The sequence below is a fragment of the Cynocephalus volans genome, chromosome 3 (assembly GCF_027409185.1).
Source record: "Cynocephalus volans isolate mCynVol1 chromosome 3, mCynVol1.pri, whole genome shotgun sequence".
Lineage (NCBI taxonomy): Eukaryota > Metazoa > Chordata > Mammalia > Dermoptera > Cynocephalidae > Cynocephalus > Cynocephalus volans.
This window is the reverse complement of record NC_084462.1, coordinates 86,713,923-86,739,736: the sequence shown is the minus strand read 5'-3', so window position 1 is coordinate 86,739,736 and position 25,814 is coordinate 86,713,923. Positions and strand designations below refer to the sequence as shown.

At 38.2% G+C, this 25,814-nt stretch overlaps 1 protein-coding gene across 3 annotated transcripts in view; it reads left to right on the top strand.

Moving 5' to 3' along the window:
• The window catches only part of TMOD3 (tropomodulin 3), a 74,152-nt gene that overhangs the window by 12,210 nt on the left and 36,128 nt on the right, over positions 1 to 25,814 (top strand). For all 3 annotated transcript variants that reach the window (XM_063091177.1, XM_063091175.1, XM_063091176.1), the window contains exon 2: positions 22,654 to 22,850. In XM_063091177.1, the coding sequence (XP_062947247.1) occupies positions 22,725 to 22,850 (126 nt within the window). In that variant the 5' untranslated portion in view covers positions 22,654 to 22,724. The remainder of the gene's footprint in view (positions 1 to 22,653; positions 22,851 to 25,814) is intronic.

Below are 25,814 nucleotides of genomic sequence, written 5' to 3'. Positions count from 1 at the left end.
TTAAAAGTAAAATTAATAAATTCATATGGTGCAAACTGTACCCTGGATATATAGCAAATACGCTCCCTATGTCCTCAGCCACCCAGTTTGTCTCTGGTTCTTGTGGATCCTTCCAGAGTTGTTCTCAAGGTACTTATTTTAAAAGTTGAGTGTTTAGATTTGAAAGAACCTTAGGAGTCTTTTGTTAACCATTAGTTTTTTGTGGTACTAAAGAAAAGTGGGCCAAATTTGAGGAATGGCTGTAAATGAATTATGGAGTGGTGTCGCCACTCTAAAACTCCTTAGAATATCACCTTCTGAAGTGAAAGACTTTTTTTTTTTTTTTTTTTGTCTTTTTCGTGACCGGCACTCAGCCAGTGAGTGCACCGGCCATTCCTATATAGGATCCGAACCCGCGGCGGGAGCGTTGCCGCGCTCCCAGCACCGCACTCTCCCGAGTGCGCCTCGGGCTCGGCCCTGAAGTGAAAGACTTTATGAAACCTGTTTCCCAAAGTCCTCTTTTCTAAATTTCAAATCCATTTTCCTAACCTATTGTCTTCATTCTAAAGTCTTTTTTTTCTAAATTTCCCATGCTGTCCTCCTTTTGAGAGTCTTGGGTATAAAATTTAATTAAAATAGAGACAGTAGTTAGATATTTTCTAATTTATTTTAATAAGAGAAAATGAAATAAAGGTCAAGGCAGAAACAAATGTGCTCACTTTAGTATTTTTACTGTGTTAAAATTTACATTTAATTTCGTGATTAAAACTTTTTGCATTCATTCCTCTGATTTGTGATGCGTCAAGAATCCATGTTCTCATAGAAACATTTCCAATTTTGTTAGGGAAATCAATGGGAAAATAGGAAATGGGTAGTAGAAATTTTCTTTATTTGGTGAGTTTTCCAGAAAGCATTTATTAGCATGGTCATACCACTTTAACATTTTTGTTTTGTTGCTTAACAACATTAGCCCATGTTTAACTTCATTATTTACTTTTTTCATGTTTGTAATCTATCCGTTTCTGGTTTTTAAAGTCACTTTCCTGAAATATTTCTTTGTGGTGTGGCTTATTTCGCATGGTTCAGCTTTCATATTTTTCCTATCTGCTTACACGTTCTTCATCTTGGTAGTGATGAGGGCAAGTCAGTATTTTTTCCAAAAGTTAGGTTAAGTGGTGTTTCCTTAAAATCATAGACTGCTAGAGCTAGAAGAGAGTTGAGTCCATCGAGCCTAGGGATACAATGAATAGGTTTCATCCTGAGGGTTTTTCAAGATGGCGGTGGCTGCGGTGGTTGGCGCGGAGTAGCTGAGGTGGAAAAGGCGGCCACTGGGCCTCAGGCAGCCGGGAAACTTGTGGACCTTCCTCTTGCCATCTCTTAAGGGAGGACCGCTGCTGGTGGCCAGTCCTGGGGGGTGACCGCCACTTTGCCCTCGGCAGGAGAGGCTGCCTCATTTACAAGCAACAGCTTTGAAGTATGGAGCAGGAAAAGAACTGTTTCTTAGCTGCAAAAGCGAGTCTCTAAACAGGGAACACGGCGCCAGGGCTGCTGTGGATGCAGACAGGATCCCGGAGGCCGGGGCTGCGCTGAAGGCGGCCACCTGCCCTATTCAGGATTCGAGGTTTCAGGCTGACATAAAAGAAGATTCCTGTGAACGCCCGAGCCACGCCGTGGAACCGACTGAACAGCCCGAGGTGGCAGCGGCCAAGAACACGGAAGGTGACAAACCAGAGGCAGAGAGTGAGCGCCCGACCTGGCACAGCCCTGTGAGTGACCCCCGGCCCAGCCCTGTTCGGGGGGCTGACGCCCACCCGGCTTCCGCCTGCATCACCGGGTCACTCACCGCCCCGGGGCTGCCTCCATTTTCCCAGGTGCTGGGAGCTCCGGCCCGGCTCAGCTCGGCTCTTCACTGAGCCTTCCCACTTGCTTGCCCCGGCGAGGGGCTTCCCGGGGCCTGCGGGCCGGCCTTCCCCCCACTCCCTCCGTGGTTCTCTGGTGCGGCTGGTGGCGTGGGGCGTCCCCGGCCAGTGTTGGGAGGGCAAGGAAATACGGGCAGGCCCGACTGTCACTCCACCACACCCTGGACTCCGGCCCCCGGTAAACTTCCTGTTACTGGGAGGCAGATACCATCTCTGCGGCCACCTGTTCGGAAAAACGCCTAACCAATTTCTGGTTGGGAACAGTGTGGTAGGAGAGTTCCCAAGTCCGCTTGAACCTGCCGGAGAGTTGGCTGCAGGCGGGCGCTAGACTCGGTCCATACCGGGGAGATACAAAGGTGAACAAGTCCCGAGAAAGATCTACACAGTGCTACAAAGGCACCCAGAGCAACCAGTCGTCTGTGCCTAGCAGAAACCTGGTAGACTTCCTGGGCGAGGCTGTGCCGAGCAGGGTCTTGAAGGCCCAGCTGATAGACGAGGGTTGCAGAAGACACGTCCCAGCCCAGCCCAGTGCACACAGAGTGGGGAGACGTGCGGCCAGGGAGGCGGAGACTCGACAGAAACCACACACCCTGTGGGGTCGCCACTGCATGATCCAACAGCCTGGGCCAGAGCACACGGAACAGAGAGAAGTCCTGCATGGGAAGTGAAAGCTCAACAGAGATCACACACCCTGTGCTACGTGATCCAGCAGCCCAGCAGAGTCCAAGCTGACCAGAAAGGTGGCTCCCCGGAGAGGCCCAAGACCCGAGGCAACCACACACACAAGGCACTAGAGGCCAACTGAGCAGTCACGGAGGTAGCCATACCAAATTGGCAACCACAGCAACATCCTAGTTAGTCAATGGTCTCAAACCGGTGGACTGTGAAACCCCCTGCCACAATGAATAAACATCAAAAAAAAGATACCAGAAATACAAAAAATCAAGAAAGTACACCACCAAAAGTTAATAAATCTCAAACTCTAGATCCTATAGAACAAGAAGCCCTTGAAATGACTGACAAGGAATTTCGAGTGATAATTCTAAGGAAACTGAATGAGATACAAGAAAACTCAGCTAGACATCATGATGAAATGAGGAAAAGTATACAGGATCTGAAAGAAGAAATGTACAAGGAAATCAATGTCCTGAAAAAAAATGTAGCAGAACTTGCTGAACTGAAGAAGTTACTCAGCGAAATAAAAAACACAACGAAGAGTTTAACCAGCAGGCTTGTGGAAGTTGAAGAGAGAACCTCTGAACTTGAAGATGGGCTGTTTGAAATAACACAAGCAGACAAAAAGAAAGAAAAAAGAATCAAAGACATTGAAGAAAATCTGAGAGAGATATCAGACAACCTTAAGTGCTCAAATATCCGAGTCATGGGTATTCCAGAAGGGGAGGAAAATGGAGAGTCCATTGAAAACATATTCAACAAAATAGTGGCAGAAAACTTCCCAGGTATAGGAAAAATCACAGATCTTCAGATCCAGGAAGCTCAACAATCTCCAAACGTATTCAACCCAAAAAGGCCTTCTCCAAGACATGTTGTATTCAAATTGGCAAAACTCAGAGACAAAGAGAGAATCTTAAAAGCTGCAAGAGAGAAGCGTCAAATCACCTATAAGGGAGCCCCAATCAGGCTAACATCAGACTTTTCATCACAAACCCTAAAAGCTAGAAAGGAATGGGATGAGATTTTCAAAATACTAAAAGACAAAGATTGCCAGCCAAGAATACTCTACCCTGCAAGGCTATCCTTCCGAAATGAAGGGCAAATAGTATATTTCTCAGACAAACAAAAACTGCGGGAGTTCACTACCACACGACCACCCTTACAAGAAATCCTCAAGGGAGTACTGGGTTTGGTTCCTGAAAAATAACTACCACTGCCATAAAAACCCAAGAAAAATCAAAACCCACTAGTATAATAAAAATGGCATTCATGAAGAGAAAACAAGCAAACAAAAACGCTATCTGCAACCTAAGGAACCAACAAACACAGAAACCAAACAGTAAATCAGAAAGCAAGGAACAAAAGACACCTAAGACAACCAAACAACCAACAAAATACTAGGAATAAATCAACACCTTTCAATAACAACTCTTAATGTAAAAGGCTTAAATTCCCCAATCAAAAGACACAGACTGGCTGACTGGATCAAAAAGGAGGACCCAACTATATGCTGCCTACAAGAGACCCACCTCACCTATAAAGATTCACACAGACTAAGAGTGAAAGGATGGAAAAAGATTTACCATGCAAACAGAAAAGAAAAACGAGCTGGAGTAGCTATTCTTATATCTGACAAAATAGACTTTAAACTAAAAACCATAAAAAGAGACAATAAGGGACACTACTTAATGATAAAAGGACTGATCCATCAAGAAGACATAACAATCATAAATATGTATGCACCCAATGTTGGAGCAGCCAGATTTATAAAACAAACTCTATTAGACCTAAAGAAGGAAATAGACACTAATACCATAATAGCAGGGGACCTGAACACCCACTGTCAATATTAGACAGATCATCTAGGCAAAGAATCAGTAGAGAAACACAAGATCTGAACAAGACTCTAGACCAATTGGAATTGGAAGATATCTACAGAACATTCCACCCAACAACCTCAGAATATTCATTCTTCTCATCAGCACATGGATCATTCTCCAGGATAGATCACATATTAGGTCACAAATCAAGTCTCAATAAATTCAAAAAAATTGGAATTATCCCATGTATCTTCTCAGACCACAATGGATTAAAACTAGAAATTAATAACAAACGAAACTCTGGAAACTATACAAACACATGGAAATTAAACAGCATTCTACTTAATGACATATGGGCCAAGAAGAAATCAAGCAGGAAATCAAAAAATTTATTGAAACTAATGAAAACAATGATACATCATACCAAAACCTGTGGGATACTGCAAAAGCAGTATTGAGGGGGAAATTTATTGCATTAAACGCTCATTTCAGAAGAATGGAAAGATGGCAAGTGAACAACCTAACACTTCACCTTAAAGAACTAGAAAAACAAGAACAATCCAAACGTAAAGTTAGCAGACGGAAAGAAATCATTAAGATCAGAGCAGAACTGAATGAAATTGAAAACCAAAAAACAATTCAAAAGATCAACGAATCAAAAAGTTGGTTTTTTGAATAAATTCAAAAAAATTGGAATTATCCCATGTATTTTCTCAGACCACAATGGATTAAAAGTAGAAATTAATAACAAACGAAACTCTGGAAACTATACAAACACATGGAAATTAAACAGCATTCTACTTAATGACATATGGGTCCAAGAAGAAATCAAGCAGGAAATCAAAAAATTTATTGAAACTAATGAAAACAATGATACATCATACCAAAACCTGTGGGATACTGCAAAAGCAGTATTAAGGGGGAAATTTATTGCATTAAATGCTCACTTCAGCAGAATGGAAAGATGGCAAGTGAACAACCTAACACTTCACCTTAAAGAACTAGAAAAACAAGAACAATCCAAACCTAAAGTTAGCAGACGGAAAGAAATCATTAAGATCAGAGCAGAACTGAATGAAATTGAAAACCAAAAAACAATACAAAAGATCAATGAATCAAAAAGTTGGTTTTTTGAAAAGATAAATAAAATTGACAAACCATTAGCATGGCTAACAAAAAAAAGAGGAGAGAAGATTCACATAACAGAAATTAGAAATGAAAAAGGCGATATTACAACTGATTCATCTGAAATACAAGGAATCATTTGAGACTACTATAAACAACTATACGCCAACAAATTTGAAAATCTGGAGGAAATGGATAAATTTCTGGACACACACAAGCTCCCAAAACTGAACCATGAAGACATAGAAAATTTGAACAGACCAATAACAATAAAGGAGATTGAAGCTGTTATCAGAAGGCTCCCAACAAAGAAAAGCCCAGGACCAGATGGATTCACAGCAGAATTTTACCAAACATTCAAAGAGGAGTTGACACCGATTCTTTACAAACTATTCCAAAAGATTGAAATGGACGCAAATCTCCCAAACTCATTCTATGAAGCAAACATCATCCTTATACCAAAACCAGGTATATAACCAAAAAAGAAAACTACAGGCCAATATGCTTGATGAATATAGATGCAAAAATCCTCACTAAAATACTAGCAAACAGAATACAGCAACACATACATAAAATTATTCATCACGATCAAGTGGGATTCATCCCAGGGATGCAAGGTTGGTTCAACATACGCAAATCAATAAATGTGATACACCATATCAATAAACTGAAACACAAGGACCATATGATCATCTCTATAGATGCTGAAAAAGCATTTGATAAAGTTCAGCACTCATTCATGACAAAGACCCTCTATAAGTTAGGTATAGAGGGAAAGTATCTCAACATAATTAAAGCCATATATGCAAAACCCACTGCCAATATCATCCTGAATGGGGAAAATCTGAAAGCTTTTCCATTAAGAACAGGTACTAGACAAGGATGCCCACTCTCACCACTCCTATTCAACATAGTGTTGGAAGTACTAGCCAGAGCAATCAGAGAAGAGAAGGAAATAAAGGGCATCCAGATTGGAAAAGATGAAGTCAAACTGTCCCTGTTTGCAGACGACATGATCCTATATATCGAACAGCCTAAAACCTCTACAAAAAAACTCTTGGAATTGATAAATGATTTCAGCACAGTAGCAGGATACAAAATCAACACACAAAAATCAGTAGCATTTCTTTTCTCCAATAGTGAACATGCAGAACGAGAAATCAAGAAAGCCTGCCCATTTACAATAGCCACCAAAAAAATAAAATACTTAGGAATTGAGTTAACCAAGGAGGTGAAAAATCTCTATAATGAGAACTACAAACCATGCTGAGAGAAATTAGAGAGGATACAAGAAGATGGAAAGATATCCCATGCTCTTGGATTGGAAGAATCAACATAGTGAAAATGTCCATACTACCCAAAGTGATATACAAATTCAATGCAATCCCCATCAAAATTCCAAAGACATTTTTCTCAAAAATGGAAAAAACTATCCAGACATTTATATGGAACAATAAAAGACCACGCATAGCCAAAGCAATGCTGAGCAAAAAAAATAAAGCTGGAGGCATAACACTACCTGACTTTAAGCTATACTACAAAGCTATAATAACCAAAACAGTATGCTATTGGCATAAAAACAGACACACTGACCAATGGAATAGAATAGAGAATCCAGAAATCAACCCACACACTTACTGCCATCTGATCTTTGACAAAGGCACCAAGCCTACTCACTGGGGAAGGGACTGCCTCTTCAGCAAATGGTGCTGGGATAACTGGATATCCATATGCAGGAGAATGAAACTAGATCCGTACCTCTCACCGTATACTAAAATCAACTCAAAATGGATTAAGGATTTAAATATACACCCTGAAACAATAAAACTTCTTAAAGAAAACATAGGAGAAACACTTCAGGAAATAGGACTGGGCACAGACTTCATGAATACGACCCCAAAAGCACGGGCAACCAAAGGAAAAATAAACAAATGGGATTATATCAAACTAAAAAGCTTCTGCACAGCAAAAGAAACAATTAACAGAGTTAAAAGACAACCAACAGAGTGGGAGAAAATATTTGCAAAAGATACATCTGACAAAGGATTAATATCCAGAATATATAAGGAACTCAAACAACTTTACAAGAAAAAAACAAGCAACCCAATTAAAAAATGGGCAAAAGAGCTAAGTAGGCATTTCTCTAAGGAAGATATACAAATGGCCAACAGACATATGAAAAAATGCTCAACATCACTCAGCATCCGGGAAATGCAAATCAAAACCACATTGAGATACCATCTAACCCCAGTTAGGATGGCTAAAATCCAAAAGACCCTGAACGATAAATGCTGGCGAGGTTGCGGAGAAAAAGGAACTCTCATACATTGTTGGTGGGACTGCAAAATGGTGCCGCCTCTATGGAAAATGGTATGGAGGTTCCTCAAACAATTGCAGATAGATCTACCATACGACCCAGCTATCCCACTGTTGGGAATATACCCAGAGGAATGGAAATCATCAAGTCGAAGGTATACCTGTTCCCTAATGTTCATCACAGCACCCTTTACAATAGCCAAGAGTTGGAACCAGCCCAAATGTCCTTCATCAGATGAGTGGATACGGAAAATGTGGTACATCTACACAATGGAATACTACTCAGCTATAAAAACGAATGAAATACTGCCATTTGCAACAACATGGATGGACCATGAGAGAATTATATTAAGTGAAACAAGTCAGGCACAGAAAGAGAAATACCACATGTTCTCACTTATTGTTGGGAGCTAAAAATTAATATATAAATTCACACACACACACAAACACACACACACACACACAAAAAAAAAAAAACCGGGGGGGGGGGGAAGAAGATATAACAACCACAGTTACTTGAAGTTGATACGACAAGCAAACAGAAAGGACATTGTTGGGGGGGGTGGAGGGAGGGAGGTTTTGGTGATGGGGAGCAATAATCAGCCACAATGTATATCGAGAAAATAAAAATTAGAAAAAAAAAAAAAAGGTTTCATCCTTTTGCCAATTCTCATCTATTGGTGGTGGCTGCCTAGGGACTGAGGCAGAGTCTGCACTCAGGAGAAGAGGCTGTTTGATTTGCAATGTGTGTTATTGACTTGGAGGAGTTGATTTTCAGAACCAGTGCCATATTTAGGCTATTCTTCATCTAGCTCAGGAAACTGAGAAGTGAGTTGACTTGCTCAAAATCACAGAGCCCTCAGGTTCCTAAGAACTGCTGGCTCCCCATTCAACGCTGGGATCTAAGTGGTAGGCTTTTCCTTCCAAAGAATTCTGTTTCCCTTAGATTTCATTTGGTTTTCCTTCTTTGGTGATAATTGAATTGTAACAGGTACTTACCTTTGTCACAGTTTGTTATAGATCTTATAGAAGGGCTCTGGAGTATCCATCAAGCAGTGAAAAGGTAGAGTTCTTATTCTAGCAAAGAAAAGGGGCTTGAGTTCTGTAGTCTAGCTAAAATTAAAAAGTTATTACAAATCTATTTTTAAGACTGAAGTTTTTTTCATTAAAATTTTAAAACATACTACTATCTTATCTTCATTACGATCCAACTAGACCCACCCTTCCTTCCCCCCCAAAAAGGAAAAAATCAGAATTTTATTAGAAAGAAGAAATTGTTGGTTCAAAAAACAAAATCTGGTTCAGAAGGATTAAAACACTAGTAGAATGAGACAGGGTAGGGGGATACTTTAAGAACTTTTTATTTTAGACATTTCTCTATTGCTTTGACATTTTGGCCAAGATCATACATGATTTTGCAATCAATAAAAATAACAATAATAGCTCTATACTGTGTGTTCATAGTTTTTATTTTATGATCATTGGTTTGGGAAATTTTCACATAAAAAAATACCTGATCTTACATCTTCCACATCTTATGGACTTATTTTGGTGGTCTAGATTAGGTCTGGTAATCTCTTAGAGCACTTTCTCCCATGTTTTACCAAAATCTAACCTTTCTAACGTCTTTAGAATACTGCAACAGCTTTTTACAGAATGTATTGATGCCTTATTAACTGTTAATCAGCAGGTCTTCAAGTGTTGCTAACAACAATTGCGTACATCTTCATCCAGGCACATTGTGTTGATATTTCTCCCAGTACAGTTTCTTCATTTGGGGGACTATTGTTCTGTGTAGACACATTTTCAGTTGTGCAGTGATGTACTTCTTAATCTTTATGGTGGCGCAATTGTTGATATATGTAGCATTGCTAGAGGATAGGCTTCTACATACCTGTGGATGTAAAAAAGGAGTGGAGAAAGAGAAAAGGAGATGAGACATCCCAGTGATGGCTTCTTTTCAGTGCACCACTTGGGCTGTACTCTTATGAAGGAAGGTGGCAGGACAAGGTCCAGGAGAGAATCAGATTTACTTTTGCTGTGTGCCCAGCTCACCTGGTCACCACTTTTGTAAACTGAGAGACAGCAACAGTATATAAAAGAAAATTGAGAAGTATTAAGTTTGTCCCTACATTTAACATTAAATCTTCAATTGAGTACTACAGTCTCTGTGCCTTGTTTGTGCCTTCTCTTTGATTCTTTTGTTCTCTTAACTTCTAGTTTGAAAAACATTTATAAAGGGGGAGAGTGAGCAAGAATCTGTTCTGTGCAATTTTCATAAATTCTATTTTTCTTGTTCCCACGGTCCCTTTCTCTCCCCACATCCTGCCTTTCCAGTCTAGCACCCCCCTCCCTCAGGATAGTACATTAAATGTGATGGGCACTTAATAAATGTATGCAAATATATATTGATTTAAAGATGGGGAAATTGGTAAAGTTGAAAAAGGAGAGTATTTCACAATTCAGAGGGTTCATCTGAAAATGAAGCAAAAAATCTGGTTTGAAGCCTAGGAAAGTCACAGGGGATGAAACTGAGGAAAGATTATTACCTTTTTGTTCACTGCATAAAATTCAACTTGGTATCAGCATGATTTCTTTTAGACTTTGCCTAGTTTATTTTAGGATTTTGTGTGTAGTTCAGTGCCTACTAACTTGGTGGATTAAGAACATTCTTGCAAGAGGAAGAATGAGTCATAGTGATACTTCCTTTGGGAGAAAGAAAAAGAAAATCCTCAGATTAATCTCACCATTATGTACTTGGAATGGGTTCAGCATTTCGATTGATGGCTGAACACTGATAAACTTTCCCTGCAAGCCACCTCATATCATATTCGGTTTTGTCCACAGTATGAGGTTCTTTTACATTAACCAACAGAGATAAAGAGCTCTGTTACCTTATTACCCTGAGAGACTCATTCGAATGATGTCATTTCTATTTCAAGATTTTTTGAAACAACTTTTAGAAAAGCTTCATCATTTTCTAGTCTACTCAATCTATTAAACAAATAAAAAAATAAAGACTGAAAAACATTTGGTACAGAGAAACTGGGTATGCTAAGGGTGTGGCTGTTTTGGCATCTATCTTAGTATGCACAGAGTGGGCTCCTCTCTGACCTTGCCTTGTATCTCTGATGCCGCAGCTCTACCAGGAAGAAGAAAAAGAGAGGAGGTGGGATAGTACTGAGGACTGGTTTGCTGCTTGGAGCCAAAAAAGTGGATACTCACATGGGAGCCACAAAGTCTTTCAGTAGGGTCTTGTCGAAAGATTGTTTTTAAAGTGATATGACTAACCTGTTAAGTATTTTCTTGTAATAGTCACAGAAATGATCTGGCTGTTTTCTACTTTAAGGTTGCCCTCAGTAACCTGCTCCTACTTAAATCTCTTCTTTGTTCTGGCTCTAACAAGTTTTTCTGGGCTGCCTTCAGACTTCAGGTTTTATTTTCTTGTATTATAGTTCTCATTTTTAAAAATTCAAGATGGCATCAGTAGCAATGGCAGGAAAGACAGGGCTACTTAGCTATAATCTCATACTTGATTAATCTCCATGAAACTTTTACACAGAATAATCAATCACCATTTTCTCAAACTTCTGTGTGCACAGCAGCTATCTTATTCAGGTGTGCCCACATCTGGTTCAACCATAGCATCCCAAGAATGCCACAAAAATCAGTATTTAAAGTACTCTTTTGGGGCTCACCTGTTAGCTCAGTTGGTTAGAGCAAGGTGCTGATAACACCAAGGTACAGGGTTCGATCCCTGTACTGGCCAGCTGCCCCCCCTCCCAAAGTACTTTCTTTTAGGCTTCATTGTATAGAAGAGTCAGTGAACTCAACAGGATAGATTTAGTATCCAACGTATTTCCTTTAAAAAATGTCTCATTTACTACAACAGTAATGCACATTATGTACAACTAAAATAAAATGAATTTTATTTTTTAGAAGGCAAATATTGTGTGCACAGTGCTTCGGACATGGTGGACACTCTGTGGTCTGAATGTGTCCTCCCAAAATTCATATGTTGAAACTTAATCATCAATGTGATGCTATTAGGAGGTGGGGCCTTTGGGAGGTTGTTAGGTCATAAGGATGGAGCCCTCTTGAATGGGATTAGAGCCATTATGAAAGAGGCCCCTGAGAGCTGCCTTGTCTCTTCCACCATGTGAGGACATAGGTAGACTACAGGCCTCATCTAGGAATCAAAAAGCAGGACCTCACCAGTCTGAATCTGCTGGCATCTTGATCTTGGACTTCCCAGACTCCAGAACTGTGAGGAGTAAATTTCTGTTGTTTATAAGCTATCCAGTTTATGGTATTTTGCTGTAGCAACCCAGATGGGCTAAGACAGACACTGAGGAAATTTTTCGGTTATAATTAGTGTTATTTAGAATCATAAGTTGGGAAAAAGGAAATGACCCTATAAGAGTCTTAAAAAGTTCCTTGTAATTAAGGAATTTGCCACATACTGTCCCTGACAGATATTCATACTGAGCCTGTGCTTTAATAATTTTAGGGATAAATAGATAACTTTCTTTACTTCAGCCCTATCGTTAAAGAAAATGTTCCTCAAACCAGGAGAGGTGAAACTCAAGCCCAACACTAAATAAGAGAGCATTTAAAGATGCTTTAAATGTTAAAATCTCCAGGCACAGATAACTTATTTTTACATTGTTTCCAGATTAATTCTGAAGCCAGGTCCCAGCAAAAAAAGAAAAGGAATGTTGATTTGTAATTTTTTAACCAAAGTAAATTGAAGCAGACACTTATGAAATTATTGGGTAGTGAACCATATCCAATTCCAAAGATTACATGGATATTTATCTAGAGGGAATATTTTGATCCTAACTTCTATCGAGTACGTGTCAACACTGAAATGTTTTTATTTAAAAATAAACATATGTAATCACTGAAAATTTTCTTCAGCATGAAAAGGATGATGAGACTACCAGTCATTATCTGAAACAAAAAGGCAAAGCTGAACTTAATATTTACTATAAGAAGGGAGAGCTGTGCTGGCAAGGCACAGTTTCTCTGAGTAGAAGAGGCCAATTTCTTATATAGGATTTTGGGGAAGCTTTGATATCAAGGATTGGCAAACTTTCAGAGGGATGATGTCAGTGGGTTGACATCATCCGAAGAAGCATGACTGTGATTGGTTGAGTGGCACTCAGAGGAGTGTTTACTGTAAGGAATGAGTCTGTTCCTGATTGGCTGACTTTCAGAAGAGGAGAGAGAGACTGACAGTGATTGATTGGCCTGTAAAGGCAAATTTTGGATCATTTTTTAATAGCTACTTGTTACCATGGCTACGGAAAAAGCAGATTCCAAGTTTTGGAAACTTTTTAATTTTCAGCAGCAAATACATATAATTACTTGCACAGAGCAAGCATATATTTTAGTTTTTTTGAGATATAACTTAAAGGCAGAAAATCTTAAATGTACAGCTCAATGAATTTTCTATATCTGTATATAGCTATGTAACTACCACCTGGTTCAAGAATATAGCACATTTTTATCACTCCAGAATGTTCTCTGATGTCCCTACTTAATCAGTACCTCCTAATAGCTACTCTGGTTTCCATCCTCTGTAGATTAGTTTTGCCTGTTGTTGAATTTCATATAAGTGAAAGTATGCAGTATGTATTATTTTATGTCTAGCTTTCTTTATTCCTCTCAACATAATACATGTGAGATTTATTCATGTTTTTGTATATATCAATAGTCACTTTTTATTACTATGTAGTATTCCATTGTACGAATGTAACACAATTCGTTTGTGTAAACTCCTACTGATAGACATTTGGGTCATTTCCAATTTAGGAATATTATAAATAAAGCTATGGTGAACATTTTTGTATATCCTCCCCCCTTTTTTAAACGAACATAAGCACTCATTTCTCTTGGATGTACAGCAAAGGATGAAATTGCTGTGTCATTATGGTACATGTACATTTAGTTTTAGTGTATACTGCCAGATAGTTCTCTAAAGTGGTTGAATCAATTTGTACTCAACCAGCAATTTTTGAGAGTACCAGTTGCTCCATGTCCTTGCCAAAACTTGGTATTGTCATTCTTTTTAATTTTAGCTGGTGGGTGTATACATTTTAATTTTTAGATGGGTAGTGGGTGTATTTTTTTAATTTTTAAAAAGGCAAATTTTGAAGGAAAAACAAACTGGACTGTTTCAATAATTTAACATGAGAAACTTAAATATGGAGTTAGGCAGCTTGAGTGTTTACTTTTCTATTAATTCTTAGTCTAAAAAAGCAATAAGCAATCTTGCCTTCTCAAACAGAAAAAAACAGCTTTCTAATTTGGAATAACCTAAGAAGCAACATCCTAAACAAAGCTATTGTTATATAAAGTTAAGAGATTAGTGTTTCAGTAATCTTGAATGGCTCCAGGTTAAGTGATTTTTAAATGTTTATCCTTAGCCTTGAAATTAATTATATTTGCTTTTCTTTTCTTTCTTTCTTTTTTTTTTTTTTTTTAGTATTTAGTTTGTGTCACACTCTGTTCTAGATGTTGAGAATACAGTCGTGAACAAAACAATGTTCCTGTTTGAATATAGTTTAGATTTTAGTGACAGGATACAGACAATGAATTGATCAATAAATAACATGTCTGATGATATACAGGGAAATACAAGGTAAGAAAATAGAGATTACCTATTTCAGCAGTAGGGAGTAGGTCATTTAGCTGTCAGGGGAAAGAGTGTTTCAAGCAGAAGAAACATCAGGTGCAAAGGCCCTGAGGCAGGCGTGTGCCTGATTGGGTGGAGGAAGAGCAATAAGATCAGGGTTGCTGCAGTGTTGTAAGCAAGGGGTGAGTGGTTAGAGATGAGTTAGGTCTTGGAAGGATCATGTAGGACCTTACAGAGTATAATGTGGCTTTTATTTTTATTGAGATGAGATCCTATTAGAAGATCATGAGCAGTGGAATTAATGAGATCTGTCTAGTTACGTTCCACACAATAACCTGTACGTGAATGTTCATAGCTATTTTATTCGTAATAGTCAAGAACTGGAGTCATTCAAATGTCCTTCAACATCTGAATGGTTAAACTGTGGTACCTATATCCCATAGAGTACAATAAAAAGTAATGAACTATTGATACACACAGCAACTTGGATGTATCTCTAGGGATTTATGCTTGATGATAAAAGCCATCCCTAAAAGGCTGCATATTGTCTGATTCCTTGTATGTAACATCTTTGAAATGACAACATTTTAGAGATGGAAGGCATGAGAGTGGTTGCCAGGGGTTAGAAAGGGAGAGGTGGGTGTGATTATAAAAGGGCAACATGAGGAATCTTTGTGATGTTGGAACTGTTCAATAACTTGACTGTGGTGGTGAAAACACAGACCTGCACAGGTATAAAATTAAATGGAATGCAATACACACACACAAATACAAGTGAAACCAGGGAAATCAGAATAAATCAGTGGACTGTATCAATGTCCGTGTCCTCACTGTGATATTATCCTGTAGTTTTGCAAAATGTTACCGCTCGGGGAAACTGGACAAAGTATACAAGGGATTCCTCCATTATTTCTTACAATTGCATGTGAATCTATGATTATCTCAATAAAAACTTCAGTTAAATTATATCACATGTACCCCATAAATATATACAATTAAAATGTGTCAACTTACAATTTTTAAAAAACTTCATTGTAAAAGAAGGATAGCTCTGATACCTTTATAGAAGACAGACTATAAAGCAGAGCAGGAGCAGGGTTCCCAGTTAGGAAGCTATTGCAAGAGCCCCAGTAAGAGATGATGATGACATAGACCACACTGAAAGCAGTGGAGATGATGAAGAAATGATGTTTTAAAGGTAGAGCCAGCAAGATTTGGGAATTCTCATCTGGGAATCTTGAGACTAGAAAAAATTTCTGATCTGGTGGGTCAGAGAGGTTCAGTACCCAGAGGTCCTAGGAGAAGACAGTGAAGAAAACCTAGTCTTGAGCCTGAAGACTGACACATTTGAAGAGTAGGCTCCAGCAGCAGAAGTGGGGCTGACCTGAGGCTCTGTGCCTCCTGAGGAGGAAACTCATTTCTTACCCAAAAGAAAACCAAATTTTCATCCAGACTTATTTAATTTCAGAGGTCTAATGACTGATGATCAGATATTTTTTGTTTTGTTTTGTTTTTAACTGGGGAAGATTAGACAGCTGAGAACTCTGAATAACCAGCCAAAATGTGTTGACGCTGAGGAAAGAAAAGGTGAATGCAGAGGCTGCAAAGGATTAACGGAAGTATCAAAGACTAATTATCAGTCCATTTTTACTTGTGATAAGGGGAATGGTGTTAGGGAACAAGAGGACACTAGGTATCTGGGAGAAGAAGAGGGAACTACCAAAGAAGGGAAAGTAGAGACTGACATATGATCCAGTCAAATCAAATTTGGCTTAACTATGTGCCACTATGTATTGTATGTGGTGATGGCAACCCAGTGAGGAATGAGATCTAGGAGAGAGTCTGCGCTTCAAGGGGTTACAGTGTCTAGCAGTGGAGACAGGAGAATGACTAACTCTAATGCAGTATAATTGTTGGTTTGAAGTGAGACTGAGGGGTGTCTTCAGCGGGTAGCTGGCCAGCCAACCCTGGGATAAGATTTTACATGGTGGTCCACAGTTTTTTTTTCACAGAGACCCAATTTCAGTCTACTACTAGGTGCTTAATCTCTTAAAAACTGGCCTATACTGACCACACTCATAAAAGACTGATACATAAGCCAGATTGTCAATTTATTATTTAAAGTGCTAAAAGCTACATGAATAGCCAAGTTGTAATTAGAAGATTACTTGATGAGAATGTAGAAGAATAAGGGAAATAATTAGGTTATGTAAATGTTGCCTTCTTTCTTTAGTTAAGTTACCATCATTTTATAGCAATTTGTTCTATCTGCTTTTTTGCGAAACATCTTCTTACCCCACTGTATGTCAATATTTTCATTTATACTCTTTTTTTTTTTTTTTTTTGTCTTTTTCGTGACCAGCACTCAGCCAGTGAGCGCACTGGCCATTCCTATATGGGATCCGAACCCGCGGCCGGGAGCGTTGCCGCGCTACCAGCGCAGCACTCTACCAAGTGCGCCACGGGCTCGGCCCTTCATTTATACTCTTAAGTTTGAAGTTATCTATGTACAATACAGCCTGTGGTTAGAATGGAGTTATATGCAAGGATAATGGCAACATAGATAAGGAAACCATTAATTTTGCCTGGGGGTGAGAATGGAGAGTAGGGAGATTTTCAGAGAAGATAAGACATTCCAGCTAGGTCTTGAGGAATGTGTAGGGGCTTGATTAAGGACAGAGGTAAATGGGAAAAATGCATTTTTTTCTAGAGAGAGGGAACAATAAGCCAAGGCATGGAGACCTAAAGTGTTTGGCCTATTTAGAGGATAGGCCATGTGAAGGGGAACAGCTGAAGATAATATTGGAAAGCTAGCTGGATCAGGTTCTGAATTGTGTGTCTCATGCTAAGGAGTTTGGACTGTCTTTTGTACATCAGAGATGGGCAAACTTTTTCTGTAAATATTTTCTGTAAAGGGCCAGTAAATATTTTAGGCTTTGCAGGCCATCTGGTCTCTGTTGCAATTATTCAGCTCTGCCATTTTAGCACAAAAATAGCCACAGACAATACATACATGAATGAATGTGACTGTGTTCTAATAGAACATTTACAAAAACAGGCAGCAGGCCAGATTTAGCCTACTTGCTGTAGTTTGCCTAACCCTGTTATAGGTAATATGAATCTATATAAGGCTTTTGATCCAAAGATCAATATGATTGTATGTGTACATTGAAGAGAGAACTGTAAGAGAGTCTGAAAACTTTGAGCTTGCCCTATAGAAATGATGACGAAATGGAGGTTAACAGCTCATATACTGAGAGAATATATCTGTAAATCATGTAATTCCACAATTGTTTTTTTAATATAATCAGTGTGAAGACCTTACTCTCTATAAAAATGTAAAACTTGAAGAAAATAAGTAGAGATTGGTTAAATAGAGTAGAGCAGTGTTTCTCAAGCTTATGTAGTTTGCAGATCCTTTTAAAGGAAAAAAAATTGTTCTGGATCCTTGTGCAAAAATTAAGTTGCTATTGAATGGGCGTATGGTACTGACTGTTTCATTGCAAGTTCTCTTTGAGTTCATTATGCCTGTCCTACCATCTGCCATGTGCAGACTTAACTGTCTCATTTTTCTGTGTTTGAATCTCAGAAACCTTTGGTTACATAATACCCTGTGAACTTTATGTTGTGCATCAGTTAGGTATTAAAGCTGCTTCTGTATTAGGTTAGAACAATTAAAGTAATTCTACCTGGTGCTGGTGCATGATAAATATGAATATAAATGTGGCAATTGAAATCCTGCAATGATGATTTGTTTTAAGTGATCCAAAAGGCCTAAAATATACATATAAACTTTTAAAAATTATTCATATAGGAAGCTAAAATTTAAAACCTCTCAGCAAAATGAGATTGTTGAGAATCCATTAAAAAAATTAGCATGGTCCTGGAAGTCCAGTGTGAAAAATAAGGATTCTAGAGATAAGTGGTAAATGAAAAGGAGGTTGGTTAACAGATGAAGACTTTTAGCCCAGAATGTTTCCAGATGTCCCTGATCATAGCCTCCACTAAGGGACATATGGAAGTCCAGCAAAGCAGTTGCCAAGTGGAAAGGAAAGCATACCATGGTAACAGTGCCCATGGACTGTGGGGAATACTCTTATTTTAACAAAGTTCTTCAGCCTGTTGAGCAGGACAAGATAGACTCTGTCACAAGATCTTGAGACCTAGTTGTCAGAACTGATGAGGAGCTGCTCTAGAGCAGTAGATTTTAAAGTATAGTCCTGACCAGCATCATCAGCACTACCTGGGAGCTTGTTAGGAATGCACATTGTCTGCCCGCCCTTGACCTACTCAGTCAGGAAATACTGTGAGTGGGACTTAGGAATCTGTATCTTAACAAGCCTGCCAGGAGATTCTGGTGTACTCTAAAGCTAGAGAACCAGTGAACTGCTCTAAAAAGTGAGTTAAGGGTGAAAAATTAAACAGCCCAAACATACAAGAATTTCAAATTTAAAAGTCTGCTTCTTCCTTAAGTTTTGCCTAACTTACCTGTTAAAATTCGTTTATTTACAAAAGTTGGTTTTTTGTTGTTTTAATTTTTTAGTGACTCTGGGAATATTATGTTTAAGAACAACAAAAAAACTATTCCTGTATTCCTGTGCTGTGCATATATTATCTTTGATAATTTTTATGAAATGTATTTTACATTAGCTTGGGGATTTTTAAAAATTCCTGTAGTGACAGTATAGATTTAAAATACTTTTCTAGCACCCTGGTTTCACCATTCAGAATTTGTTCCCCTTCCAATAGATGGATGTCAAAGGACAAACAAGAGAAAAGAGAAAGACATGTCATCCCCAAGACAGAAAGAAAGCAAAGCGCTGCTTCCAGAGCTTCTCTTCCAAAGGAGTGTCTGAATGACTCCTGCTTACATTTGGAACATTGTCAGTATACAGATGTTCCTCAATGAAGGATGAGAGTTGAGAGAGAAGGCATAATCAAGTTAGAGAATCTGAGAATGAGAACAGTTGATGAAGGAACACTAGTGGTAAGTTTCAAGCAACATTAGATAGGATGAGCGTCAGTTGTTTTATTGAAGCATTAGTCTGCTTTATTGAAGCAGAATTGAAACTTTGGTACAATACCTGGAAGTTCGTGCCTCTTGGCAAACTTCCATAATCTAAATCTGAAGGAAATGCCTTCCCCATTGCTTTGAAAAGGAATAAACAAGCTAAAGAAGTAAATTTCTTTAAAAATTAAATGAAAAATGTTTAGAAATGTTTCCCCCTAGGATATACCATGATAAACCTAGTAAGAGTTGAAAGAAAATGGAAGAAGAGATTTGGTACATATACCTGACAAACATTAGTATCCAGAATATATTAAGGGCATCTATTAAAGAAAAAAGGTTAAGCAACTCAATGTAAAAATGGGCAAAAGATTTTTCACAGAATAAGGAGCACCACTGACCAGTGAACATATGAAAAGTTGCTCACCCTCATTGTAATTCAGCACAATGCAAATTAAAACCACGGTGAAATACCGTTTCAATCCATCAGAATGTCTAAAAATAAAAACTCTGATAATACCAACAATTAGCAAGGATGAGGAACAACATGGGTTATCAGATGGTACTGAATCTTCTAGGAATATAAATTGGTGCAATCACTTTGAAAATTGTTTGGCATTATCTAATAAAATTGAGTGTAAGCATACTTTTTCCCCAGCAATTCCATTCTTAGGTTTGAATGTTGGAGAAAGTCTTGCACTTGTATACTAAGAAATAGGCAACAAGATTGTTTGTAATAGAGAAATAGAGGGGAAGACTACAAGTAACTTAAATGTTCATTTGTATGATAGGATACTACATAGAAATGGAATGGAGAGAAGTATAGCTCTAAGCATTGACTCAAAACAGTGTTAAGTGAGAAAAGCAAGTCAGAGAAGGATGCATACTGTGTGAGTCCATTTATATAAAGTGTAAAAAAAGGCAAAATTAAACTTAAAAATATGTGGATGTAAGGTAAAACTGTAAAGGAAAGCAAGAGAATTATTAATTCAAAATTCAGTATAATGGTTACTTCTTTCAGGAGGGAGATGCAGCTGGAGAGGTGAACATGAGGGTGCTAGAACATCCTCTCAAGCTGGGCACTGTGTTCATGGGTATTCATTTTATTATTCTTTAAGCAATATTATAAACACGCTTTGTGTGATAGATTTTATTTTGGTATAAGGAGGAGCAATCTATTAAAGTAAGCTATTTCATCTCTCCAGGTAATGTCATGTTCCAAATTTATAGAACCTGGGTGCCATATAATATTGCCTGTGCCTCTAATACCTCATTCCTATACTATTGCCCATTAGAGTGCCTTATTAGTAGGGTGACCATTGAATTTATGACCCATACTGGGACATTTGAGAGTAAAGAGAGGGGGGTGCTCAAAATAATTAGACTTGTATATATACATATATATGTATATATAGAGAGAGACTAAAAATGGGCTTTCTTATATACTATAAATTTCAAAAATAAGTTATATTAAAGCACATTAAAAACTTTTTTATTGATTATCCAAGCATTTAGAACTAGCATAAACTAAATTATTTTTGGTACATATTCATGTACTTTTATCAGTTTCTTACCCCTTTCTGTCTCAAATACCATGTCATTGGTATCTTCAATATTTTTTCACAGTGGTCTTATTTTTAATTTTGTCCGTTAAAATTGCCTGTCACCTTCTTCAAAGTTATATTTTATGGTTAATATATTTAAAAGTGCTGGTATCTTTTATTGAATCTTCTCTGCATACTATATTATTTTTAATAGCTAAAATATACTCTTAGAATACTTGTAAGCTTGCTATCTTTTTTTTTTATCCCCCCCACACCCTCCCGTAAGCTTGCTATCTTCAAGTTGGAAGTACAAAGTGGAGGCTTAACAGATTTAGTAATGACAACAATGGCAATTTGTTCCCCCCCAAAAGAAAGAAAAGATCCAGAATAACTACTAGTAGAAGGGGTGCCAGTAGAACAGGTGTAAACACTGACCTGCCTTGGGCACTTACACAAAATGCCTGCAATTTAACATCTGCATAAGCAAATTTTGTTCATTTGCTTGTTTTTGCACCTAAGGTGGTTGCTAGTTAAGTTGCTAGCTGTCAGATGCCTGTGGTCAACTTCCTTTCTAAATGTGGTTTGAACAGTTCCGTTTGTAGGAGATGAAAACACATAAAAAGATCCTTAAAATGTTACTGGCTTGTAGAGGAAAATATGTTAGTTAAAGTATTAAGTTGGGAGAACTTGGAAGAAGGGGGTAGAAAAGGAAGTAGATTACACTTTGAAGTACTGGACATTTTGCAGTCAAGAAAAATGTAGCCAAATTGCTAAATCTGAGGATTATTTTTTATTCCTGTAGGTAAATTTTGTGAGACAGACTATCCATGTATATGGCTAGAATTTATAGAATCCTTGATTTTTTTACTCTTCAATTTATATGTGACTTATTTTAAGTATTCTTTTCTGTAACATTTCTGCTGTAACTGGAGAGATACTGCTTGTTGATTAACCTTTTCCATGAGTGTTTGGGAAAGATCCAAAGTGAAGGTCTTTTCCTACAGTCAGACCCTCCTGACCAACCTTGCCAGTCGGTGGGTGACATGTTGCAGCATGATTTCGAGTATTTTATTGAAATATTTTTAGAATGCTGTATTTTTTCCTTTAAATTAAACACCTTTTCCGAAAAATCTTTTTTTCCTGTGGGAAGAGACCACTCCCTCCGTGGGGAGTGTATTGATATCCCCCCATGTTAATATTGAGTCATACTGTTCTCCTAAACAATTTACAGTGAAACAAATGTTCCTTAAACAGATTGTACGCAATGTACTTTGGTAGAATAATTTGAAGTCATTGATAGAAAAAATTTTATTTTGGTACATAATTTCTTTCTCCCTAAAATTTAGTTATTAGAAATTTTAAATTCCGTCAAGTAGCTGTCTTAGTGGATGTGAATTTTATTCCCTCATCCCCTTCCCCCCCCCCCCCCCCCCCCCCCGAGTTGATTTTTTTCTCAGCAAAGACAAAAGGTAAATGTATGGAATGACCCCTAGGCAAGGGAAATATGTGATATATGATCAAAGAGTAAATGATGCATGGAAATTGCATTTTACTTAACCTAATAATAGATCTAAGTGAATGGAGATGACTTAATATTTAAAAATGTTTTTGTTCCTTCTCTCCATAGCTTTAAGAAAAAGAAATTACGTCTGATTGTACTGAATAGCAAAAGTTAAGTGACATCCTGCACTGCAAATCATGGCACTACCATTCCGGAAAGACTTAGAAAAGTACAAGGACCTTGATGAAGATGAACTCCTTGGGAATCTCTCAGAAGTAGAACTGAAACAACTGGAAACTGTTCTGGATGATCTTGACCCTGAGGTAGGTGCTAGCTGAAAAAGATAGCTTAAATAACTTTCAAGTCCTTTGAAACTAAGTAGCTGCCTTTGAGCAATTATCTTTCTCATGACTTTTCCCTGACACCCTCCACCCCCTCCTCTTTATCCAAATAAACTTGCTTTTTGCTTTCTTTCCAGTTCCCCCACTTCTGCCTCCATCATCTTTGTGATATGACTGTTCTAGACTATCTTTTCCAACATCCTTAATTTCAAACATCTCTTGAAATTTTTTTTCTCTAGGAAATCTTTTTTCTCTGTGTAGGGAGGAGTGTTTTTACTAAAATGCAGCAGATGATTAGCTCTTTGATATACACCCACCTCTGTGCCTCTTCAGGTTCTATACCAGGACAGCTCCAGTGTAGAGTGTCTTCAGAAGTTTGTTCATGACCTTAAACCTAGTTGTTATCTTTCTGAAAGATGCTGACCAAATTGAATATGTTTCTAGTCGTTGGTAGAATAGATCTGAGTAGAATCTCAGCAATACAGCAGTCCACTGTGGAGCAGACCTGAAAATATGTATATGTTTTAATTTGCAAAATGGATATTGTTTGTCTTATAAATTACACAAGGATAAGGTAGACACCTTTAACCCTTGAATTATTCCCTGATATCGGCAGGGGAGGAGAAGTAGTGAGGGAAGAACCTGAAGATAATGGTTATTTGTTAGGCTTCTTTTTTCTACAACATGTTTCTTTATGCTGAGGCATTGATTTTAACTACCTTTTAAGGGTTGAGGTAGGGTTTGTTGGATAAAACTGTTCTTGTTATTGGGTACATATCTGTGCTATAGATCAAATCCCTTAACCATAATTACTATTATAAAGAAAAGTTCTCAGTACACCTAAGTCTGGGGGATAACTCAGGATAACAGTGATGTTTTGATCATGTCACAACATCTTCTACATGTGGTTCACCTTGTTAGACCTATTTGAATCAAATGGTTTTAGAACTGGAAGGAACATAAGAGCTCATCTAGTGCAGGTTTCTCAACCTTGTCACTATCGACATTGGGGCTAGATAATTTTGTTGTGGGGGATGGTCCTGTGCATTGAAAGATGTTTAACAGCATCCCTGGCCTCTACTCAATACATGCCAATAGCACACTCCCTGCTTTAAAATGTACCTGGGATTTTCATCAGGTATGGGAAGATGACAGACAGAGACAACTGCCTAGAAAGAAGAGTTTATTACAGTTCCCAAGAGCAGGAGGCACACCACACTATACAGGGGCACATGGAGAAGCACCTGGTCAGGCAGGAGGCAGAAGGATTGAGGACTAAGCATGGCTCAAAGCCTTTATTGTGGTTTCCTTGGGAAGGAATGGGTCAAGCAGGGTAGGCAAGTTTGAGCAAATTTAAGATTGAATAGATTGAATAATTTCAATAGGCTCAGGGCTGTAGAAGTGGTCTCTGGTTGTCTGGTACCTGGCCCTGGGGTCATTTAGGGCAGGGGAAATATTGGCTTGGCACATGGGTTAGATAAAGGAGGTGGTTGGGGTATGGGCCCTAGATTGGTTGGTTCATGTGTGAAAGGTGTGCTTATGGGGGTGGGGGATGTAGGGATGCTATTTCTAGGAATTAGTTAGCCCTGGGAGGGACAGTCTCTCCAGGATTAGCCAGGCCCCCAAGATGTCAAAGCATCATAAAATACAGAAAATCAGTACTCCTCTCCCCCAGTGTGACAACAAAAAATTTCTCCAGACATTGTCACATATCCCTTGGGGGACAAAAACGCACATGGTTGAGAAACATTGATCTAGTCCCTGTCCTCTGTTTTACAAATGGAGAACAAAAGTTAGGTGACTTACCTCAGTTATTACAAATAGGGAAAGAATCGAGACTAGATCGCTCATTGCCTGATTGATACCTGGCAGATACCTAGTGGTCTTTCCATTAAACCATAGTGAATTTACTCTTACCTCATGCACTATGGTATCAATCTAAGATCTGATGACTTATATTTTCTTATTTGCAAATCTTTGGCCTGCTTCTTATATGGGGAGGTTTGAGTTCTAACGTCTGAACGTATTTTGCAAACTCCCCACCCCAGGTGCAATTCCCACAACCTCAGGTACTGGTAGTTGAGATGATGAGAACAATGATATTTATTGACAGCCTGCCACTTTTTTGAGTGATGTTTTGGTGAAGAGTTCTAGTGAGAGACCAAGTAAAAAAAAAAAAAAGAGGGTAAGGATAGTAGCAGCCACTTCAGCCAGAGAAACACATTTCACTTTAATTTACAAAGTCTCAGAAGATAGATAAGAACAGATGAAAGTGTGTGTGTGATTCTATTTCAGAGGTCTATTTACTGTCCTTATACTACATTCAGTGTACTCCTTTGCTAACTCACTGCATTTCTTCAAAACACCTATCTCTGAAACTCAGCCAGCTGAGACAAAAGCTATTTTTCATTTCCAAGGCTAGGAATATATTATTACAACAAAATTCCACTGCAAGAGAGAAACATGGTATCTTTAGTGGCAGTCATTTTAATGAGATTTTTCTGTTTGTTAAGTAATAATGATCGATTAACTTACTCAATTAGAATATACTTCTAATGAAGCTTGTTTCAAGGGTTTATAGCCTCCAAAACCAGTTAGCTGTTATTTTGTGGTCAAAGACTATTTAAGGAGCCAGGATTCCAGCTAATATATCATTTAAAAACTATATAGTTCACATAGGCTTGAGCAGGCAGATGGAATAGTGCAGCTCTATCACCACCACCGTGAAATAACAATACATACGTGCATGCCATATTGATGGCGAAGGAAAGTAACTTTTTATTAATTTGCCTTAATGGGCATTTTTCCTTAAAAGTGTTCTAAAATATTTACTCAGTAGATCTTTGGGGGATAATCTATAGGTCCAAGTACTATGCTAGGCTTAGAGATACAAGACTGAGCAATACAAACATGGTCTTTGCCATCATGATGTAGTTTGGTAGGAAT